Genomic DNA, 22,900 nt, shown 5'->3' with positions numbered 1-22,900 from the left:
TGTGATGGTCATCGCGAGAATTGTTATTGGAGTAATTGTTAGAACCCAAAATTGGTTGTCGATACTAGTCACAAAAGTTGTAATCAAAGTGGTTGTCAGATTCTACAATTGATCGTCGAAGTTGGTTATTGGAGTTGTTAATGGAGTGATTGCCAAACTTTAGAATTAGTTGTCAGTTGTTCACTAAACCTATCATTAAAGCCTAAAGTTGGTCATCAGAGTTGGCCATGTGAAAATGGACATTAGAGTTGGTTTCCAAAGTGTGACAACAATACATTTAGAATAAGATGAATATATACAACTTAGTTTTTAACTAGAATACATATGGAAAAAAAATTAATTAAACATACAAATCAGACATGAAATTATATTTCCTAACGCACAGACCAAACATAAGAATATACTTCCTAATAGTAAACAATGATTTAATTTTTTGTAATGATCTTAGATTAGAGTTATTTTCAAACCTAACAAAATGAATTAAAATATTTTCAAAATACAGTAGAATATCAAAATTTATCTCCAACGAATTGCAATAAACCAAAATAAACTATTGTTTGTATCTATTTGTACCATGATAGTATAAATAGTAGTTTATCTTGATCTATGGTGGTCTATCACATATAAATTGGAATATTTTACTAAATTTGCAAATATTTTTTAAGAAGCTTTTATCTTTAGAAATAATTTTCACAAGTTAAGCTACAGCTCCAGATACTTACTTGATGGATAACTTTGAGGCAAAGGATCTAGTACAGATACAATATTAGAATAATAAAGAAAATTTTCATGTATTCTTGTTCTATGGCTATTGGACATATATGACCCGAAAATGAAGTCATAGTGTGCATTAAAATACAGCATTGGAAACCCACAAAACTGGAGTAAATACAACAGTTCTCTCTCGGTCTCTCCTTTAAAGGCTGAGAATGGGCTGTGCATTATTTGTTTGAACTAATCTTACAACAAAAATGCAAACTTAACTGTAATACACCGCTATACAATCTGAGTCTCGTACAGTTATAAGAAACTTGTTCCCAGAGAGAGGTCATTCAAGTTTGAGAGAATCTGCGAACGAGTTGTCCCGATTTGGTGAGCAATATCAAGCTGCTCCTCCAACGGTAGCATCTCATAGCTGCCATAATGGGAATATAATTCAGGTATTAACCACAGAATAGAAGCAAGCAGCAAGAAAAGTCAAGTTCAGATTTCGTCTTCTAATTCCAACTGTCTTTCGAGTGTCCAATTTATTTATCACTAACTACATTGGCATTAGACGACTTTTTTATTTCATTCACATTTAGTCTAACGTCTAAAGCAATGAACATATGAGTCGCTGAGAAGGCTTAAGACAACTTACTGGCACAGTAATTCACAATCAACTATGCTATCTGGCCCACGTCGATGAACCTTTCCATTTGAATGAAACTGGCGGAAAGACCTTGGGTTTAAACCACCAACATGGGGAACGGCATCACCAAGCTTCTTTTGTAATGACTGCAGTCTTCGAAATGTGAGTTCATCAAGAGGCGCAATACAACCAATACTTCCATCAAGGGTGCCAAATAACAAAGCGAAGCGATTGGTCTTGTCAGAAACTGTACTGCATGCTTTGTCCGAACTGGTAGACAACATCTGTAGCCGTAGAAACTTCGTCACGTGAGCACCGACATGAAATTCAGCTCTTGATAGAAGCTTCTGCCCTTTCCAACTTTCGGTTGACTTTGGTGCATAATAAAATATCTGTGGTGGTAAAGATATAAAATATTCGAACACACAAACAAGTATGTTACTTCATTGTAAAGTTCAGTTTACTCAGGAAATAAAGGGAGAGCAATACTCAAAAAAGAAACTTACCTGAATATTCTTCTGATCATCAGAAACAGTAAGGCTAAGAGTGCTTCCATCAATCAGAAATTCTGTTGCATAGCAGTCTAGAGAACCAAAATCCTTCGCCAACAAGCTCAGTTGAGCTCCCTGTTCTTTCCAACTCAAAAAGTAAATGCTCTTGTGTATATCACCAAGAAGTATAAAATTCTTGACCTGCAGCAGTTCCCATACACACACTAAGACATTAATAGCAGTACTCAAGACATATGCCTAGATTTAACATGTAAATATCATAAATATAACTAAGAGATAAAGTGCAGAAAAAGTAGAACGTACAATATTCAAGCTCACAACATATAAGGGTGGAACATCATAAAATGCAATGCCATTCAACTCTGCACCAGTCCATTTGTGCAAGATTATTTTAGGACCAGAAGCTATCAATAGATGACCTTGCAGAGAGGCTAAAGCAGAAATAGCACCCTTCAATTCTTTCGAATAAACCTCTGAAACCTGATACAAGACAAGAACCAAAGGTTGAAATATCAATGAGCAAACATTGAAAGAATGTTTTGAAGTTGGAACTTCCCAAGTTTTCAGATAGCAACCTTCAAAATTTATGTTCCTAGATTAACCCAAAAAAAAGAAACACATAGATTAATAATTATATAGTAAAATATATGATAGAAAGTTTAGAACAATGTACCAAGGTCTGTGAATTATCAGCATCTTTTCCAACAGAAAATAAAAGCACTCTTCCTCTTGCAGCAACATCCTCCCCTTGCACATATGCAGTTCCAACTGCTAAAAGTGTTTCATTCTCTTTCGTGGTTGTGTTCTACAAAAAAGGGGGAAAAAAAGCGTACTATGTCAATTTCTTTCGTTCTTTTTTTAATAAAACCAAAAGACAGATATAGAAAGTTATAGAAATCAATTTAGTGCATTAAAGCAAAAGGCACTTACTAATGACATTTTCAAAGCTTCCTACCTCTCCTCTATCTCTCTTACCCAAATTAATCTTCCCTATATCTCCCCAAAGAATTTCACAAGTCAACCTTCCTAACTGATCAAAATTGTTGGGTCTAACACAACTGCACGTTAACTAGACCTCCCATACTCCCTAGTCCCTACATTGATACAGTTTCGTAATTGGAGATCTATTAGAAAGCTAACTCAAGAAACAGAGAAAGGGTGCTTCTTACTTATTATTTTATTGGAATAAGAAAACAAGTCTTTGTTCAGAAAAATGAAAGGAAAAAACAAGAACACGCCAAAAGGAAGAAAACAACTGACCAAGAGAAACCTAAACTAACAAAAAAGGGTTTGAATCCAATCAAGTAGTATCTTACTGATTACTACAAAAAGTCTTCGAAGCATATGCCCATAATCTAGGAAGCATGGGCACGGACACGAGACACATGACAGGAGACAATATGACATGGCAATGTGCCAATTTTTGAAAATGTAGGACACAACACGCTGGGAAAATTATTTTTATTGAGTAATAAGAATTATTGATACTAGTTTTTTTTATTAGTTATTAAAAATAACCATTTTAAAAAATAATAATAAAAGAAAATAAAAGGTCATTTAAAACAGAAAAAATAACCAGCGCCACATCAAATGAAATGGGATTTAATAAGGCCTATTGCTTATTCCCCCACGCCTAACGCCTACAGCTTCATCCTTGATTGTGCTCTCCCTTCCCCTATGTTGGAGTTGCACACCAACCGCCTCTCTCTATTGTCGTCCAGTTGTTCAACCTTCTTCTGCCCACCGCCCCTCTCTGCAGTTGTTCAACCTTCCTCCATCTACCATCTATCTCCATCGTCGCCGTTTGGTTTGAAAGGTTTGGTTTTTGGGTCTATGTATGTCTGATGTCATGTCCTCACGTGTCCAAAATTAAAACATAATAACAAAGGCCACACAAATTTTCACGTATCCGATACATGTCAAGAGCATGTCCGACGTATGCATGTCTAATACGAACACTTTGCCCAAAGTCACGAGTCTGTGCTTCCTAGCCCATAACAAAGATGTTAAATCTATTGATATTCTTAAATTTGAGAGGATATGAAGTTTATCGGCCATTATCAATCTTTCTGTTAAATCATTGATTCACCCAAAAGCTTAAGCTGATGGGTGAAGGAAAATTTAATATCACATCCTCTACCCCACCATTGTCGCTATTCAACACACACTTGTGGGCTGGAAATATGTAGCATGACAAAGAAGTAAAAATTATATTAATTGAAAAAGAAAAAACATATGACCTAGACAACTTGCTTTGATACTATCTTAGACCTAAAAGCTTAAGTTGATGGGGGAAGGAAATCTAATTTTATATCATCCAACATTTTCATGTGTGCAACTTACCATTGATTAATTCCTCTTTTGTATTATATTTTCTTGTATTTGTTGTGTTATATTTGCCAAAATTATTTTTTCCATATCTATAATAGGTTACTCTTCTGTTTAAGAAAACCCTTCTCTCTTCCTGAAATAGATAAAATTTACATTCTTTGGCTTTGTATCGGAGAAGGTTCTTGAAACCCGAAAAAAACCTAATGTTTTGAAAACCTAAAAAAGCTTAAAACTCTAACAGCCCACCTCCCGCTACGTGCTCCACCGCCTCAAGGGTTGTCACGCTGACCGTACTCAATGAACACAGAAGAACTTGGTTTGAACTTGCCACATGTCTTCAGGTATTTATGGACTTGCCATCTAATTTTGAGGTATTTCCAATTAGGTATTTATCGACTAGCCACCTAGTTTTGAGGTACATCTCGGGATTAGCAAAGTGTGCAAGCTAAAGAGATCATTATACGATCTCAAACATTCTCCTAGATCTTCATTTGAATGATGTGAAAAGGCAGTCACGAGCTGTTGATTAAGTCAAAGTCAAGCTGAACATACGATGTGCTATAGACATACCTGAAATGCCAAGGTTATGGTTTTGATAGTTTATGTTAATGATATCATTTTTATAGGCAATGAAGAGATAGGATTGTGCCAGCTAGCATTCAATTGAGACAAACCTAATGCACTAATGCCATGTGAATTTTCTATAGTACTGAATAATCAGAATACATAACAACCTTTTACACTGGTCAATGAATAGATACCAAAATACTAATGACGGAAAAGTACACAAAAGGAAAATAATAGATAGGAATAAACCTAATTTAGTAATAAACCCCAATTTCCTTTTAACAAGTCCCAGATTCTTTGTTTCATCAGATCAAACTGTTCTCTCACACAACTTGGTAAGTTTTTCTATTCTCTTAAAAAGTCCCAAGAGCATCTCCTTCATTCTCCCTCTCATTCGACTCCATTCTTTCTTCCTTCTGTCATGCCATTTTTCTAGTTCGCCCCAAGATTTTCATGCTAAGATACCAATTGGTCTCTTACAAACATCTCCAACAGCCCAAAATAAAGAGTTAAGAAAGGAGAACTTGACAATGATGTATGAAGACTAAGGGTTAAGTGGGTAATTAGATAATATTGAAGGTTAATTCCCTTTTTACCCCCAATTGTAATAGAATTCTATAAATAGGAGACTTCTCCTCATGTATGAAACATATAATTCATTCTAATAAAAAATCCATAATCTTGGTTCTTGGAGAATTTCTCCTTGAGGTTACTTAGATTACATCAGACAATGAAGAAAAGAACAAATCGGCAAACCAGCACCAGGGAGCTGGAATTCCTACCTAAAAGCTTCACTACTTTTACTCAAAATTACCCCCCCTAAAAAATCCTTAAAATGTTCTTTCTATACCCCGCTGCTGACTCTCCTCCAACGAATTTGGCAGTGGTTGTCTCATGTATAATTCCCTTTTTACCCTTCCGTTTCTAGGTGTATATAATCGAGAGTCTACCAAGTTAGTTACTGGATGTTGTATAAATAGTAAGAGGATGAGTGCGTAAAGGGAAAACTATTCTGCAGAGAGATCTAGGGCTTGAGTGAGAGCACTCAAGAGGGTGGTTCCAAGTTCCTTTATACTGGGTTAGATTGTAGTTTCCTCTTTAATTCTCATTATACTTTAGATCTTGATTCTTGTTAGGAAGTATCCTAACATAATACTCTTTCTTTTCTCTTCAACTATTAACTCACCATACCCTATCCCTGTGAGCTAGAATTTTTTGGAAAATAGGATCATCAAAAATGACTAACAAGGGAAAGGAAAGAAAAGCAAAAAGAACTGACCAACAGTGTAACAACTCGAATGGTAAGGGCATTTTCAGAACTGTGCATAGCAATTGTAGCCCTAGTTTGCCAAGGGCCCCCAGATTTTTCTGGTTCCAAAATCCGAATCTCAAACTCTTCCACAGAGTAAGTTTGTTGCAGCTCATCAGCACTCAAGTTATGATTCTCAACGTGACCAACATCTTGATCAACCATTGATGAAAGCACTTGATTCAATGGCTTCTGAACCTGCAGAATATATGACATCACTGTTACAGCATAAGTTTGCACTCCAATAGGAAAGAAAAACATAAATATATTAAATTAGGTTCCACAGATGTCAAATCATGAGTTGATCATCATATTGTGGGGTAAGAATCAACATCAATAGTAATCAAAAGGAAAATTCTATCTTTCCAAATGAAGAGTATATAATTGATTTATAGGAAGAAATCCATCTTAAACTGAATATGAAAAACAATATTTGTTGGAATTTCCATTGTAAAAACATTCATTGATAAATATTCTACTTTATTGTTATTATTATTTTCCATAAATGTAAGAGGTCTTTCTCCTAAATAAGAAGACCTAAGATTGTGAAAATAGAGTAAGAGATTATTTCTTTCCCCTCAAATTTAAGTACATATAATTATAATGATGATTTGTTATTGTCTGGAAAAGTACAATTTTCTACCTTACAGCGACCAGCTTTCATAATTCACAGCTAATAGAAACAGGATTGGAGAAGGAAGAACATAGAAAAGAAATGAATATGTGAGCAATGCAAGAATAACTATTTGAATACAGTGGTAACGAATCCACTTCCTTCTTCAACACTTTGCTCAAGCAGATTTGTACTATTAGCATCCTTACCGTTGTCGTAATCTTACAACAGCTAGCATCTTGAAAATGGTTGGGGTACGAAGTACCTTCCCCAATATTTTCCACTTTGTTTCCATTTTATAAATAAAGAAAAATAATGTTTATCAGGTTAGAACTGAATTCTGAGTAACTGCAAATACTAATAGCTATGTCGTCACAAACTCGTTTCATCAGTTTTATATTCTCAATTTTCAAATCCACTCAACTTCAAAAATCTCCAATTATTCACAAATTCCTTGTCTTTTTACTTTAAACTTTGCCTCAGTAGTTGATCTGGCAATCCTTTTTCATTTCTTTTATTTATCTGTCTTTAAATAGTAAGCATATTTCATGTAAACAATCAAACTGGCTGAATATGTACTCTAAGACCCCTTATGGATCTTAAATCATCAATTCAACCAAAAAACTTAAGATACCAGGTGAGGGTAAATTAAATATAATATCTAACACTCCCCTTCACTAGTGGACTTGAATTATGAAAAAAGGTCCAAACAAGTGGAAATTAATTTTAATTGGAGAAGAAACAACAACGCATGGTATTGAACCAAGGACATCCTGCAACAGCTTACTTTGATACCATCTTAAATCACCAATTCAACCCAAAAGCTTAAGCTTATGGACGAAGACAAATTTAATTATATATCACTAACACTTCCCTTCACTTGTAGACTTGAAATATTTGAAAGGCTCAACAATTGGAAATCAACTTTAATTGAGGAAAAAACAACAATTCATAAGCTTGAACACAGGACCTCTGAACTACCTACTTTGACGATACCTTCCTTAAATAACCAATTCAACCAAAAAGCATTTTTTATTATATCTACGAGTGTCTGGGTCAACTTACATGCACCTCAACTAATCTCACGAGACAACCTGCCTGACCCTACAACATTTGGATGTAAAAAAACTCGTAGAAAATTAGTTCCTAGGTAGGGCCACCATGAATTGAACCCATGACCTCTTAATTAGATATTGAGACTGTCTCCTTTTTACCACTAGGTCAACCCATGATGGTTTCAATCAATCCAAAACCTTAAGCTAGTAGGTGAATGTAAATTAAATATAATATCTAACAACTATATATTTCCCCAAGCAAATGTCTTCATCAAATCTTCCTCTTGAGTTTCGTAACGGTAAAAAACAATCCCATCTCTATTACCTCATGGGTTCAACCCCAAACTAGTCAAGTATATATATACATACATATATATATATATATGTAGGCCTAGAATGCTTCCTCAAGAATTTAACCAAAAGTTCAATAGTACAATACTTTCTCCTGACATCTCCCGTGATTCTAGAAATTGAGAGCACAATGAGGTGCGATAGTCTTCCACACCTTAAGAGTTTTTTTTTTGGTGTTTTCTCTTCATTCTATCACAATAGTATTATCTTCTTTGGTTTTTCTCAATCTCTCATCTCATGAAGATTAATTTTTTTTTAAAAAAAAAAAGGAAAAAAGTAAAAAAGAAAAAGAAAGTGGAGGTCTTGTATATTAATTAGGTCAATAAGTTTCTTTTCATTATATCAATGAAATTTTTGTTTCATTTTTAAGAAAATAAACAAGATCTTTCCAAAACTTGGCTGAAAGTTGGAGGGTTGCTTTTTGTGTTGATTCTTGGATTGATAATCTCCCTTTTAAGTGTAGGGTTCCCAGATCTCCATAGAATTGTCCAGATTCCTAATGGTTCAGTTGCTGATCATTGGGACCATAATTGTTCGTCGTGGGCTCCTTTCTTCCGAAGGCTTCTCAAGGATGATGAAATTGCAGATTTCCAATCTTTACTGCTTGATTTCAAGATTTCAGGTGAAAGACAGTCCGAATAAGAGGTTTTGGTCTCTTGATTCCAGCGGGTTGTTGATGTAATATAGAATAGTTAGTACAACAGTTTAGTTGTTTAAACTGTTAACTGTTAAAACCATTTCATAAAAACAGTTATATCAACTACTTGTAACTACTTACACATTTTTAATATATACCCCTTCTCTTAGCCATTAGAGGCAGAGAATTCATTTGAGAAAAGATTACTCCTACTTGAATTACATCAGTTGTTTTCTGTCAAATCACTTGTTAGACATCTAACCATGTCATCCCCCCATTGAGAGAATTGGTAAAAGCTTTGTGCAAATTCACAGAACACTCTGGTTTGGATAATGATTAAAAAGGCACTTGAATTGTGCAGAAGTGATTCAACAAGAATTGCCCTCCTACAGTTTATCTCTATCAATCAGCCCCTTGTGTTTGGCAGCCAGTGAGCACTTACAGCATCTATTCTTTACCTGCCCCTTTGAGTTTACATATTGGGTAAAACTGTTTGACTTTTTCGGTTTGAATTGGGTGTTTGATAAAGATTTACTTAGCGATGTGCATCAACTTCTTTTAGGTATAAAGCTGAAAAGACAAGCTAATTTACTTTCGCTCAATGCTGTAAAAGCACTCCTTTCTGAGTTGTGGTTTGAACGAAACCAGAGTAATTTTCAAGAGAAGGTAGCCCCCTGGTCTGATTGATTTGAAGTAGTTAGGCTCAATGCCTCTAAATGGTGTGTTATCTCTAAAGAGTTCAAGGATTACTCGGTGCAAGACATAGTCCTTAATTGGAGAGCTTTCTTCCAGCGTTGGATGTTTTATGGAGTTTGTATCTGTTTATAGAGTTCATCTAGAGGGTCTTTTTGTTTCTGTACTAGTATTTGCATTGAATCTTTTTGTAAGAAGTGCTGATTTAGTATGGATTAATTACTTTTGTTAGTTTGAGTGCACTAAGGGGTTGTCAACCTAGTTGAGATGCTCGGGTGTGCCTCCTGATCCTTAGATTCTCTTTTTGCTTTGTGTATAATCCTCTTGTACTTTGAGCTTTATTAATAAAGAGTTTTGTTTCCTTTTAAAAAAAAGAATTAAGTCAATTCATATAGAACCAGAAACAAAGACAATAAAAAAAAATCCACCGATGAACTCTGTGCATGATGTCATCCACAGTCAGAAAGGAATCCGCTGAAGTGAACATATGAAAGGGAAAAAAAAAGTTGAAATAACTAAGATATAGAAATACTCACGGGCGCTGAAATTATAACAGGGTACAGATTCTTTTCGTGGAAGTAAGTCACCTGGTGTGGAGTTCCTTTCAGTGGAACCTGAGCAAAGTCGAATATTGTGCACCAGTTGTGGTTAATGAAAGACAAACAGATTCAAATAAAAATAAGATTAAGGGAGGGAAAAACATACTTTCTGTACCGGCCAGTAATTATCATAGTTCGATGTAGATGGAAGTTGACAAATCTTCAAAACACCCTAGACATGCAAATACCAGTAAGAATCATACTCAATAATTGTGGTGAAAAAGTGACAAAAACAGGACACTATAAGAATATCTAACCTGTGATGTGACATATATAAGTCCATGGTTACAGTTTACATTATGTAGCACGGCAAAGGCAACAATGGGTCCATCACATAGCTGGGAAAGACAAGGCCGTTCTCAGTAACGAAATTACACATTATTTTTCAATTGCCATAAAGTAAATCCAGACTGAAAGAGAGAAGGAAAAAGAATTAAAAGACTCGGAGTTAAAGAATATGCCACCTGTATTCCTGAAATATATTTTTAAGTATCATATTATTTTCATTTTGAACCCTTCAATCAAACATTTACATTTTTTTTAATAAGCTACAAACTTTTAACTAATTAATGATAAGGAACAAAAATGTTCAAAGGAGATCCAATAAATTGAGTTAAGGAAAACAAAAGAGTGTCTTAATGAATAAAAAATATTATTTAAAGAACAAATCACAAAAAAATAGAGAGAGCACTCTTGTGAAGCATTAGACTTATAGCCCAATCAAAATATTCAAACCAACATCATGACTGAATCAAACATTTTCTTGGTTGATTATTTCCTCAAAGAACATTTTAAACACTAAAATTATCCACAAGTACAAAGACTATTGTACAATTAGTCTATTGTACATTGAGTTCTTATTATTAATAAAGAAGTTTGTCTCCATTTCAAAAAAAAAAAATACTATTATACAAATCAACAGTGAACCGGTGGTTATCAATTTTTTTAACTGCTGTGGCTTTCATTGAAAAGGATAAAGGAAAGAATACACCGGCAAACAAGAAACGCCCACAAAAAGGGGAGACCCACACTGATCTTATACAACAAGACCTAACAAATAATTACAAAAAACAGCTTTGCTACCAACACCCACAACGACACATTAAATCCAATAGCAGCCAAACCCTCTAAAAATTCCATTGTTCTTTTCTCCCTAAAGGCACCACAAAATAGTGCACATCCCTGCCTGTCACAACAAATAGCCCATCTCGTGAAAGGAAAGATGGAGAAAAATCACATCGATCATCTCTTATAACCCCCATGTGATGCAATAGTCTTTAGTACTTATACTAAGAATTCTCCAAGATTCTTAGTCTACATTGGTATAAGAGCAACATCCTAGGCCAACATTGACAACCACCGGTGGAAGATCGAAATACTTTTGGCGACACAGATTGCAAGAGGGAGCCTCGTGAGCTGTGTTGTTGATGGATAGCACACATCAAATTAGGGGGAACCTTGAAATTTCAAGAAATAGAGAAGAAACCAAAGGCTTTTCAAGATTTTGCAAGAATAGACTATTGCATATCAAAGAAGATGTCCAAGAAAAAATTCAGCAATCGGTGTAGTGGTGTAGGCAAGAAAGTCAGTTTTACTTCCAAAAACAGTGTTGGGATTCTGACTGAAGTGATTAAGATGAAGAATTCAAACCCACGAATTTTGCTCATGTCTGAAGTTCTTAAAGAAGTATCATTATCCACAAGGAAAATTTGATTATAATGATTCTAGTGATTGCAACAATGTTTCTAAGGCCATCTGGGACAGAACAAGAAGGTGATTTAGACCAACAATCGAATCAAATCCGTTTTTCCAGAAATCAACGTAAAGATCGGGAGTTAGGCGATTTAGACCAAAGAACACTCATGAACCATCCCAACACTTATGAACCATACCAACACCAATAGGGAGATAGGAACATTTTCAAGAGAAAATAAATATTCAATAAAAACAAACATCAGGACTGTTGGTATACATTCAAACACTTCGGAACCAACAAAGGAAGTTGTTCCCATAAATTGGATTGTAGGAATTTGGTAATCCGGAGTATTTTGAATGCTTAAAACTTTGGCTATCAATGACTTCTTTGTTTGACATGGTTGCTTACTGGTAAATAAAAAAGAAAAACAAAAGCAGTTGATATAAACCAAATGATGTGAAGAACCCCACATAAAACCCAAAAAGAAAAAAAAAGACAAAATAGATAGGAGCTCATCAGGAAAGAAAATGACAATGAACATCTATCGTGTGGGAACACCAGGTTGCTCCATAAACCAAATGATTGAACTAATATTTCTGAACAACATTACAACAAAAAGGAATGCCAAAAACTTATGTTATCTAGACCTCATGCACTAATAGATATAGACTAGACAAGTACCTGTGGGTGAACTCGAAGCCGTTCTCTGAACACCATAAACCAAGCAGGTCTTGACCCACAGAGAAATAGCCCCTGATAACCAGAAATATTTTTGAAAATAGATAATCTACAAGACAAGGTTCCATTTGGCATATCTTCCCTTCCTTGTATGTCCAAAGGGACACGAAGAAATCTCAAATTTCTTAATCTAGAAGAACTCATATTGCTTGAGCTAACAGAATTGTCAATGGAAACCGAATCATCAATTTTAGAGGCACTGTCTGTACTCTCAAATAAATAAGCATGGTAACAAAGGATTGTCCCGTCTGTCAATATTCCAAAAAGAAATGGGCGGCTATGCTGCCCTGACCACCTCTGCATGGCTACCTCAATGACCTTCATATTTTGTGAACTTTCGTTCCTACCATGGCTTATCAATTCCTGAGAATTTTGATCGACCTCAGAAGATTTCTGCAAGTCTGATATTTGATGATCAACTAAATGCGATTTTCCAGAAACAAATTTATCCACATAGAAAACGCTAGTGAAATTTGGTACGTCAAATATTTCAAGGTCTCCATTATCATAACAAGCAACACAATATATGTCCCCCTGATCTTGGAGTGAGCCATCGGTACCATCAATTGTCTCACCAACTCCTGTGGAAAGCCATGCGTCTGTACTTGTCATTCGTAGCCACGGTTCAATGCCCTTATCCTGATAAAGAGTACAAGAAGATACACATTTTTTTGAACTCCCAAAAGCAGCTGGTGCAGATACAGAAACTGAGCAAGAAGAAGAATCTGCAACAAAAGAAAACCACGTTAAATGTTGACATGAAACAAAATATTTCAAACATAAATGGCAATCATAATATTCCCTTATCCTTAAATAAAAGATAAACACAAAGCCCTACTACACAATTTTTACCCCAGGAACGTAAACAAGGACATGTGACACAAGACACAAACCACCCATGGGTTGTTAACTTGTGAAATGGAAAGTGTATCAAAACGTATTGTGTATAGTAAGTTTCAAATTACGAAATACCATTTAAATAAATATATATAAAAAAAAGCTGAAAATAGAGAAATAAATAAGCAACATTAAATAACTCCAAAATAAATATAAAACATAAAGTAACATTAAATAACTCCAAAATAAATATAAAATATAAAGTAACATTAAATAACTTCAAAGTATGGAAAAACTTCAACTAACATCAACCATTGAGTTCAAAATCATTTGACAAAAGACGAAAAATATAATTAAAAAATAAACAAAATTGAACAAGTTGCCAAGATTGAAAAAAATGAAAAGTCACATCAGCTTTCTTAAATGGCATGTTTATAAGAGAGAATGGAAGGTGCATGCTTTAAATGATATTGTGAATATTTTTTGTTATAATAAATAAAATAACCATCATGGATTAGCTTAGGGGTAAAAAAAGAGACATAGTCTTGATAACTAACTAAGAGGCTATGGATTCAGTCCAGGGTAATAACCCTACCTCAAAATTAATTTCCTACGAGTTTCCTTGCCCCCCAAATGTTGAGGGTTAGGTGGGTTGTCCCGTGAAATTAGTCGAGGTGTGCGTAAGTTGGCCTAAAAACTTACAAATATCAGAAAACAAAACTATCACAAACCAACCCATCTTACCAATTTCCTCCTTTTTTTTTTTCTATTGTGCATTCACTTTCTTCTTCAATGAGAAACCCTATCCACCTCTATCATATTTAACAATCTTCCGTTCATCTTTCATTTTAAAATTTTCTTCAGGTCACCAGTAGGCCAATAATGCATGTTTTGAGATTTTATGTCCATGCTACATTGTTGCTAAACACTGCAACCCAAAACTAATATTTTCCCTACAGTTTCTTATAGGTTTACTACTTCATATGAGTCACACAATTCAATATCCTAATTCTTAGGATAAAAGCAATTTTCGACTCAAAACCACAATTCGAATCATTTTTCTTTCAATTTGTTTCAAGCAGTGTCAAAAACTACAGAGGATGAACTCTTCTTGACATTTAAAGAAACAAGACTTTTCAATGAAGCGTGTCTATGCTCAAAGTACAAAAGAGGAAACAAAACAGAACTCAAACTTGCCAATAGAAAAAGAGTAATACAAGACTAAACAAAGATTTAAACACTAGAAGAAGAGAGAAGCAATCCAGTTTAGACAAATGTATTGAATTGATTAATTGGCAATGTATTTGGAAAGTGAGTAGCACCATGTAGAATCTTTAACCCGCACAATCTCATAACAATCAAACTAAGGATGTGGCTTATCATGTATTGAATTGAACCCAACACTTTGTGAACCCAGAAATGTATTGAATTGATTAATCGGTGGGATTCAAAAACTCCATGATATAGGCCTCTTAGGGAGAATGATCTTGAGGATATCAGAGGGATCTTCACTGTAAGTCAAGCTCATATTGGGTTCGCAAAGAAGATGATGTCTTCTAGGAAGATTTCAACAACCTGTGGGTTCTTTCTCAATTATTTGTATTTAATGAGTAGAAGGAAATCACAGAAGTTCTGAGAAAGCACTTAAATTCTAACATAATCGGGAAATTGGAGGAATTCATTGAAGAGTCTGCAAAGTGACAATCTTTTGGACCCTACCACCAAAAATTTGAAAAAATGGGACAAATATAAGCATACTAGACCCTTGTTGATGAAAGGTTTTGGCAGTTGGATCAGTATCAAAAATCTTCCACTCAAGTATTGGAGCTGAAGAACCTTTTTTTTAAAAAAAGGGAGACAAACTTCAATATTAATAAAAAGAACTCAATGCACAAGAGAAATATACACCGAGCATAATAAAGAAGTCTAAACAAGCAAAAGAAAAACTAGAGGATGAAAAGGTGCACTCGAATATCTCAACTAGGTTGACACCCCCTTAGCACCAAAACATCATATCCCAAATAAGACTACCCTATTACACAATGAGATTGAAGTCCAGCCTGATACAATGAGAGTGAAATCTGGCCTATTATAGCAAAACTATACGACCAGTGAAAACTAGAAAAGAAAATAGGGCAGAAATACAATGTTGGACAGTACAATGGCTGAGTCTTCTGAACACAAAGAAAATACGAATGTGAGAATAAGAAAGAAGGCATAGAAAGAACGTTTGAGGTTAGGAAACCACTTCGAGAGCTTTGAAGAAATAGCATCAGAAATTTCGAATTTGTTAATATGTTCTGAAACTTGCATTCGTGTTAAAAGGAATATTTGCGATTTCATGCCAGCAACTAATGGGATTACGGATTTCAAGCAAGGAAACATCTTTTTAAATTTCAATGATATTGAGGTTATGGATCCTCCGTCTAATATCTCTCAGGGTCATTTGTTAAAAAAAATTCCAAACCCAGTGAACCTTCCTAGAATGAAGCAATTATTACAAGATGAAGAAGCAGAAGTTGACATTTTTTATCAATTCTGAAACAGAGTATTTGAAATTGATTCAACATGAGCCGACCTTTTCAAGAAATCCATTTGAGGCTCTCAATAAGTTGAAAAGTCAAGAAGAAGAGGCCTTCCCAGCACCAGAGGCAATTTCCAACGGCCCAAGGGTTTCAAACTTTCAAAATTCCTCCACAAACATGAGCAAAGAAGTTGAAGAAACGCATTTATTCTGGAAAGAGAATAATGATCCATTGGCCACTAATAACAAAAATAGAGAAAGACAAAGCCTCGAGGAATGGTTCTTACTCCAAAGAGAAGTCCGTCGAAATTCCTAGTAATGAAGTCCATACGCCAAACCCACATCATAGACATTCTCTCCCTCCTTTGTTTAATATTAATGGGCCGAAATTCAAAAGTCTATTTCTCCCAAATTTTCTCTATCGTTTAATAAGAATGTCAATAGTCTCATCGACCCTGAATTGACAAATATTGACATTCCATACAAAGAGTTGGCCATTATCTCATCACTTCCTAAGGACAGATAGGGCGAGGTATCACCTTCATCTTCAGTGCATGCAGCAAAAACAAAATAAAAAAGAAATCGTCCAACCCATCCAGATTTTATACAAAATATTTCCTCAGAAGAAAACACCCTTCAATAGTGCATTGACCGCACTCCTAAATTCGGATATACTTGATGGTTGCAGCTTTAAGTCTCAAGTATCTAGAATTTCAAACCCAGGGACCTCTCCAATACAAGTCATCCCCTTCGAAAACCAATCCAAATTTATGAGAAGCTTTGTTGCATGCGATCTCAACTTCCTGAACACAGTTAACATATCAATGCCTCCTTCCCAATCAGTCCGTTTATTCAATCACTCAACCTTCACCATTCCTAACTCCAAGATAAACCTTTTGAGAGGTACTCCACACTCCCAGCCGGTTAGCTCTGATAAAAAGGAGAGGGAAGTTGAATTTGATTCCCCTTTCAAGGTCAGTGGTGAGGACTCAGAAGGGGGCCAATAGATCATGAGGATATGGCACAAGGAGACTTAAATGGCATGGTTCTTTCGACTTTGTTTTCAGAAGCAGAACTAAATAATAACATACAGGGTGCTCAATGCTTTTCCCAACTAAAGCCATCAGAATTACCTGACCATCTGGTTTCCATTGTTCAGGATTGCGGTATAATTCATCATCTGCCTCTACTTTAGATCACACTGGTGTCTTGGAACACAAGGGCTTAAAACACTTGTCTAACGGATTGCCCTAAAAAGATTACTCGACAGGATCCACCTAAATGAAGTCTTTGTACTCAAGAATTCAGAGAAAAGTGTATTTTGTTCATTTAGAATCAGAGTAAAGCTACATATATATAGAGAGAGAACAAAGAAACCCTAGACTGTATGTACAATTACAATAAAGGACATATAATATAAATATATATCATAATACTCTCCCTCAAGCTTGAGCAAATATGTCGATCATGTCCAGCTTATTGCACAGATAGCTTATTCTTGCTCCATTTACAGCTTTGATCAAAATATCTCCAAATTGTTTCCAATCTTCACATATCCTGTGGACACTAACCCTTCTTGGACTTTCTCACGAATAAAGTGTCAATCCACCTCAATATGTTTAGTTCGTTCATGAAATACTGGATTAGATGCAATGAGTGCAGCTTGATTATCAAACCATAATTTAGCTGGCACTATAATACTGATACCATAATTTAGCTGGCCCTGTAATACTTAATTGTTGAATCCATACTATTTCGCACACAGATTGTGTCATAGCTCTATATTTTGACTCAACACTCGAACGAGAAATAACATTTTGTTTCTTACTCTTCCATGATACCAAGTTTCCGTCGACAAAGACACTACCTCGAAGTCGATCTCCTATCCTCACGAGATCCAACTCAATCAACATCAGAAGAACATTCAACTCTTGTATGTTTATGATCTTAATATAAGATCCCACGTCCAAGAGCAACATTCAGATGTCACGGAATTTGCTCTACTGCAGCCCAATGATCCACTGTAAGGGATGACATGAACTAACTTACAACACTTAACCAATAGTTCAACTTCCCAACTAATCTCCTATATCTTTCAAGATTTTTACATAATTCTCCTCCTTTAACAAGTTGTTGATTTGACATCATCAGAGTACCACTTAGTTTGGCTCCTAATTTTCTTGTCTCATACAACAAATCAAGTACATATTTTCGTTGAGACAAATAAATACTTTTCTTGGCCCAAATCTTTTGTATGAAACGGACCCTGGAGGAAAGTTTTGAGAGACAAAATACCTGAAGCATCATTTCCAGTAATAACAATATAATCAACATAAACAACTAGTAAAACTATACCATTGTCAAATCGACAATAAAAAAAAGAATGATCAAATGTACTCTTCTAAATACCAAAGCGTACAAGAACTTGACTAATCTTACCAAACTACACACGTGAACTCTGTTCAAACCATACAAAAATTTTCAAAGGCAACATACTTTATCACTCTCCCCTTGAGCAACAAACCCAACAACAAACCCAAGTGGTTGCTCTATATAAACTTCCACTTGAAGATCACCATGCAGAAAAGCATTTTTAATGTCAAGTTGATGCAAAGGCCATTTACATTGGCAGCCATGGAAAGAAATAGGCAGATGGAAGTTAATTTGGCAACTGGAGAAAATGTATCTGAATAATCAATTCCATAGATTTAGGCATAACCTTTGGCAACAAGACGAGCTTTCAATCGAGCCACTGTTCCATTAGGATTCACCTTGACAACAAACACCCATTTACAATCCATGGCCTTCTTTCCTGTAGAACAAGATACCAAATCCCAAGTACCATTATCATCTAAAGCAGTCATCTCCTAAATCATTGCATTTCGCCAACCAGGATGAGATAAAGCTTCATGAATAGGTCTGGAATCAAGAGACGCAATAAAAGCATATGTAGGAGGAGACAACTAGTGATAGGAAACAAAGGAAGAAACAAGGTAAGTACACGTGCATTTACCTTTGCAAAAAGCAATGGGAAGATCACCACTTGGTCCCAGATCGCGTGATAAAGGAGGCATTGATGGAGGACATGAGTCTGAAGGTTGTGGTGGAGGTGGTCAGAGTAAACTCGAGAATGCAATGGACGGGAAGAAGACGCAACAGAGGAAGAGGATGATGTGGGAGAGGTAACCTCATATATAAAAAGATTGTCATCCTCCCCCTAACACGAACTCGATGGTGATGAAGTAAAGGATGAGACAATTGCTAGGCGAGGAAGCTAAGTAAGGCGTTTAATTTAAGTTGTTTTAATTTTGCATTGAGAATGTAGGTAAATTGTGTTGTGGACCGCATGGTTAAAGTTAATAAAAGAAGTTGTTTACATATCTGTTGCGTTATGATGTACCTTATTGCCTAAACTTTTAATTTAAGTTAAGTGTCAAGTTATCACGCAATTAAGCTAAGCTTAAGGACTAAAGCTGAGCGTTCTGGCGTTTTGCTTTAGAGACGTCAAGATTGCTCAAGTTACATCGTGTGCCGCATTGTAAGATTTTGGACGCGTGCGAGGCGAGGCGTGACATCAACCATGGAGTTTATAAGGCGAATCGTAGCCATGGAGTTTTCAGCATCCCATGCAACAAACAAAACGTCATTTAAGATTTGGGTCAATTTTCTCTCCGATGTAGCCATTTTCCTTCCCCATGAATATACCATACAACACTTTGTGACCAACAAAGAAAGACGTCCCCATTAAGTTAGATCGTGGTTCTTTGGACAGTGGGGCTATTGGAGTGGCTACGGTTGTCAAGTTTAGCCATATCTGAGTTAGTATTCGAGATAGCTGAAGCATCAAGGGTAAAAAGAAGATAAGAGAAAACAGAACTAGAAAAAGCAATAAAGCAATCCTATGACCAATGGTAGATGGCGGCGGAAGGCAACGAGGATGAATGACCGTCGATAACCCCAAAACAGTGAGCAACACCACGCAACGAAAAATAATAATCATAATTTTGCAACGAGAAGCGGACGTTCGACAAGGTGATCAACGACGAAAAACGATCAGAGAGGGAAGGACCAACGGCAACGATGCACAATGGCGGCAGCAAGCAAGGTAGCAGCAATGGCGGAGGATAAGAACTCTAGGGTTTCAAAAAGTAAGATTATTTTTTGTCAAACACTCAATAAATATAATTCTCTCTATATTCCTCTTAGGAAGAAGAGTTCACTTAAATAGAGGAAAAACTCATTATAAATAAGGAAAGTAGAAATTTGACAAATATAATATAATGAATACAATAAAATATTAACAACAAAGAAAATAATGAGCATTAACAAACAATAAAATTTAGTTGAGCAAACACACTTCTTAGCAAGAAGCAAATAACGTGACAATATTAAATCAATACACAATCTTGTTAAATACCAAAAGAACCATAAGATAATGGGTTGTAAATTCAATTATATCAACCCACTGAAACAAATCTAGTGTGATACAAATTGTCTCCATTCACAATTTGAAAATCCTTCAACATACCTCCAACCAGTAACCGAATACTCCCATCTGTCATAGTCAGCAAAACATATGGATCACTAATAGATGCAGATAACACGGTACAGCCTTCAGAGGCATTTCCAGATTCATTGCCATTGACTACCAAGTTCAAATCTTGAGTCATAAAAGACCCATCCAAAATTCGTGCACCACTTTCATAAACCTGGATAACTCGACGCCTAAACAGGCAAACGGGAGATCAAAACATTGAATAAAAATTACCTTACAATTCTTCAAAAGATACATTGCCCAGCAATGATAATTAAATAAAGAGAAACAAGTTATATACAAACCAAAAATTAAATAAAAATAAAAAATAGAAACCATTATTCTTTATCAAAACAATGGGTAAAAAATCAAGCTAACGCATTCAGCTGTAAATTGAGAATTAATTTAGATACATTCCTTGTATATTTTGTAACTTTTTTTTATTTTTGTTTCTTTTCTTTTGGAAATGGAAACAAGTCTTTTAATTGACATAATGAAAATGAGTTAAAAGGCTCAAATTACAATGATACATATAAAGATAAAATACAAACGAAGAAATTGAAACAATAAGAACAAAACCAAAAAAGAAACTAATCCCAAACCCACCCACCCCCAGGTTTGTTCTCTCTCCTCTCTCCTCCACTTCCCTCCCACAACCTTTCACCTTGCCTCTGGCACTCCTTTATCCCCGGCAATTCTCCATTAGATAGAGCAGTCCACCATTCACCTCTTCTTAAACAATTCTCATCTATCTGGAGGGATATATGGAAGTGGTAAGCAGCAAAGGAGTTGATTCCAACTACTGCACCTGGTTCGAAAATGGGTTTTCCAACATCGTAGATGTAGACTTCAAAAAAATACTCAAGGTCACAAACACACAGTTAAAGTGGTTCATAGAGTCCATCAACGAACTGGTTCGGGGTGTAAACGTGAATACTCTTGGAGAATATAAGGATCATATTATTAGTTAGACTGAAGATACATATATATAAGTAACAAAGAAACACTAATCTAGGGAATGTGAAATTACAATAAAGGACGACAATACATAATTACGATAAAGAAAATATTATAATTGTTGATTTTATGGAATCAATCTATATTTTATTAATTACTTAATAGAGATACAAGTCTATATATAACCATAGAGAAATACACTTAAGGAAATAATATCAAATAATATCTCCAGAATAATATCTCCTAAGAATAATATCTCCTAAGAATAATCTAATTATATTAATAATAATAATATAAACACATATTATAACACTCCCCCTCAAGCTGGAGCAAATATGTCAATCATGCCTATCTTGTTGCACAAATAGCTTATTCCTACTCCTTTTCCTACTTTGGTAAGGATATCCCCCAATTGGTCTTCTGTTTTCACATATGCCGTAGAAATCAACACTTCTATTTTCTCGCGAATAAAATGACGATCCACTTCAATATGTTTAGTTCGTTCATGAAATATTGGGTTGGATGCAATGTGAAGGGCAACTTGATTATCACACCATAGTTTAGTTGGTCTAGTAAAACTAAAGCCAATAGATTGTACCGTAGCTCTATACTCTAACTCAGCACTCGAACGTGAAACAACATTTTTTTCTTGTTTTTCCATGACACTTTGTTGCCTCCAACAAAAACACAATTTCCAGAGGTCGATCTTGTTGGTGATATATAATTAAATTTGCCTTCAACCACAAGCTTAAGCTTTTGGATGAATTGGTGGTTTAATATGGTATCAGAGCAGGTGGTCCAAGGAGGTCCTGTGTTCAAGCCCCTGCATTGTCGTTTCCTCCCCAATTAAAATCAATTTCCACTTATTGGGACTTTCAAAGATTTCAAACCCAAAAGTGAGGTAAAATTGATTCCACTTGTCGGGCCTTTCAAATATTTTAAGCCCACAAGTGAGGGGGAGTGTTGGTGATATATAATTAAATTTACCTTCAACCACAAGCTTAAGCTTCTGGATGAATTGGTGGTTTAATAGATCTGATTTTCTTTGCGAGATCCAGCCCAATCAGCATCTGAAAAACATTCAACCCTTGTATGACCGTGATCTTTATATAAGATCCCACATCCAGGTGCAACTTTTAGATAGCATAGGATTTGTTTTACTGCAGCCCAATGATCCGCTCTCCACGAAGACAAACTCTCACTATACTCACAAAATAGGCAATGTCAGGTTGTGTCACTATTAAATAGTTCAACTTTCCCACCAATCTTCTATATGTCTCAAGATCTTTAAACAATTCTCCCTCCTTGGCAAGTTTCAAATTTGGTATCATTGGAGTACTACATGGTTTGACTCCTGCTTTACCTATCTCATACAACAAATAAAGCACATATTTTCGTTTGGACAGATAAATGTCTTTCTTGCTTGTCATTACTTCAATACCCAAAAAATATTTCAATACCCTCAAATCTTTGGTATGAAATTGACCCTAGAGGGGAGTTTTGAGAGAAGATATACCTGGCACATCATTTCCAGTTATAACTATATCATCAACATATACAACAAGCAAAGTAATACCACTCTCAGATCGTCGATAC

The 22,900-nt window shown here is 35.4% G+C and overlaps 1 protein-coding gene across 4 annotated transcripts in view; it reads right to left on the bottom strand.

Annotated features, from left to right (window-relative positions):
* Positions 1-718: 718 nt before the first annotated feature.
* The window catches only part of LOC101220950 (cleavage and polyadenylation specificity factor subunit 1), a 49,919-nt gene continuing 27,737 nt past the window's right edge, over positions 719-22,900 (bottom strand). For all 4 annotated transcript variants that reach the window (XM_011650696.2, XM_031880940.1, XM_031880939.1 and 1 more), the window contains 11 exons: positions 20,342-20,538; positions 12,396-13,177; positions 10,276-10,356; positions 10,125-10,190; positions 9,956-10,033; positions 6,041-6,268; positions 2,537-2,668; positions 2,167-2,343; positions 1,858-2,043; positions 1,361-1,743; positions 719-1,135 (listed from right to left, as the gene is read on the bottom strand). In XM_011650696.2, the coding sequence (XP_011648998.1) occupies positions 1,021-1,135; positions 1,361-1,743; positions 1,858-2,043; positions 2,167-2,343; positions 2,537-2,668; positions 6,041-6,268; positions 9,956-10,033; positions 10,125-10,190; positions 10,276-10,356; positions 12,396-13,177; positions 20,342-20,538 (2,425 nt within the window). In that variant the 3' untranslated portion in view covers positions 719-1,020. The remainder of the gene's footprint in view (positions 1,136-1,360; positions 1,744-1,857; positions 2,044-2,166; positions 2,344-2,536; positions 2,669-6,040; positions 6,269-9,955; positions 10,034-10,124; positions 10,191-10,275; positions 10,357-12,395; positions 13,178-20,341; positions 20,539-22,900) is intronic.

The sequence above is a fragment of the Cucumis sativus genome, chromosome 2 (assembly GCF_000004075.3).
Source record: "Cucumis sativus cultivar 9930 chromosome 2, Cucumber_9930_V3, whole genome shotgun sequence".
In the NCBI taxonomy this organism is placed as follows: Eukaryota; Viridiplantae; Streptophyta; class Magnoliopsida; order Cucurbitales; family Cucurbitaceae; genus Cucumis; species Cucumis sativus.
This window is presented reverse-complemented; position numbering and strand designations above follow the sequence as displayed.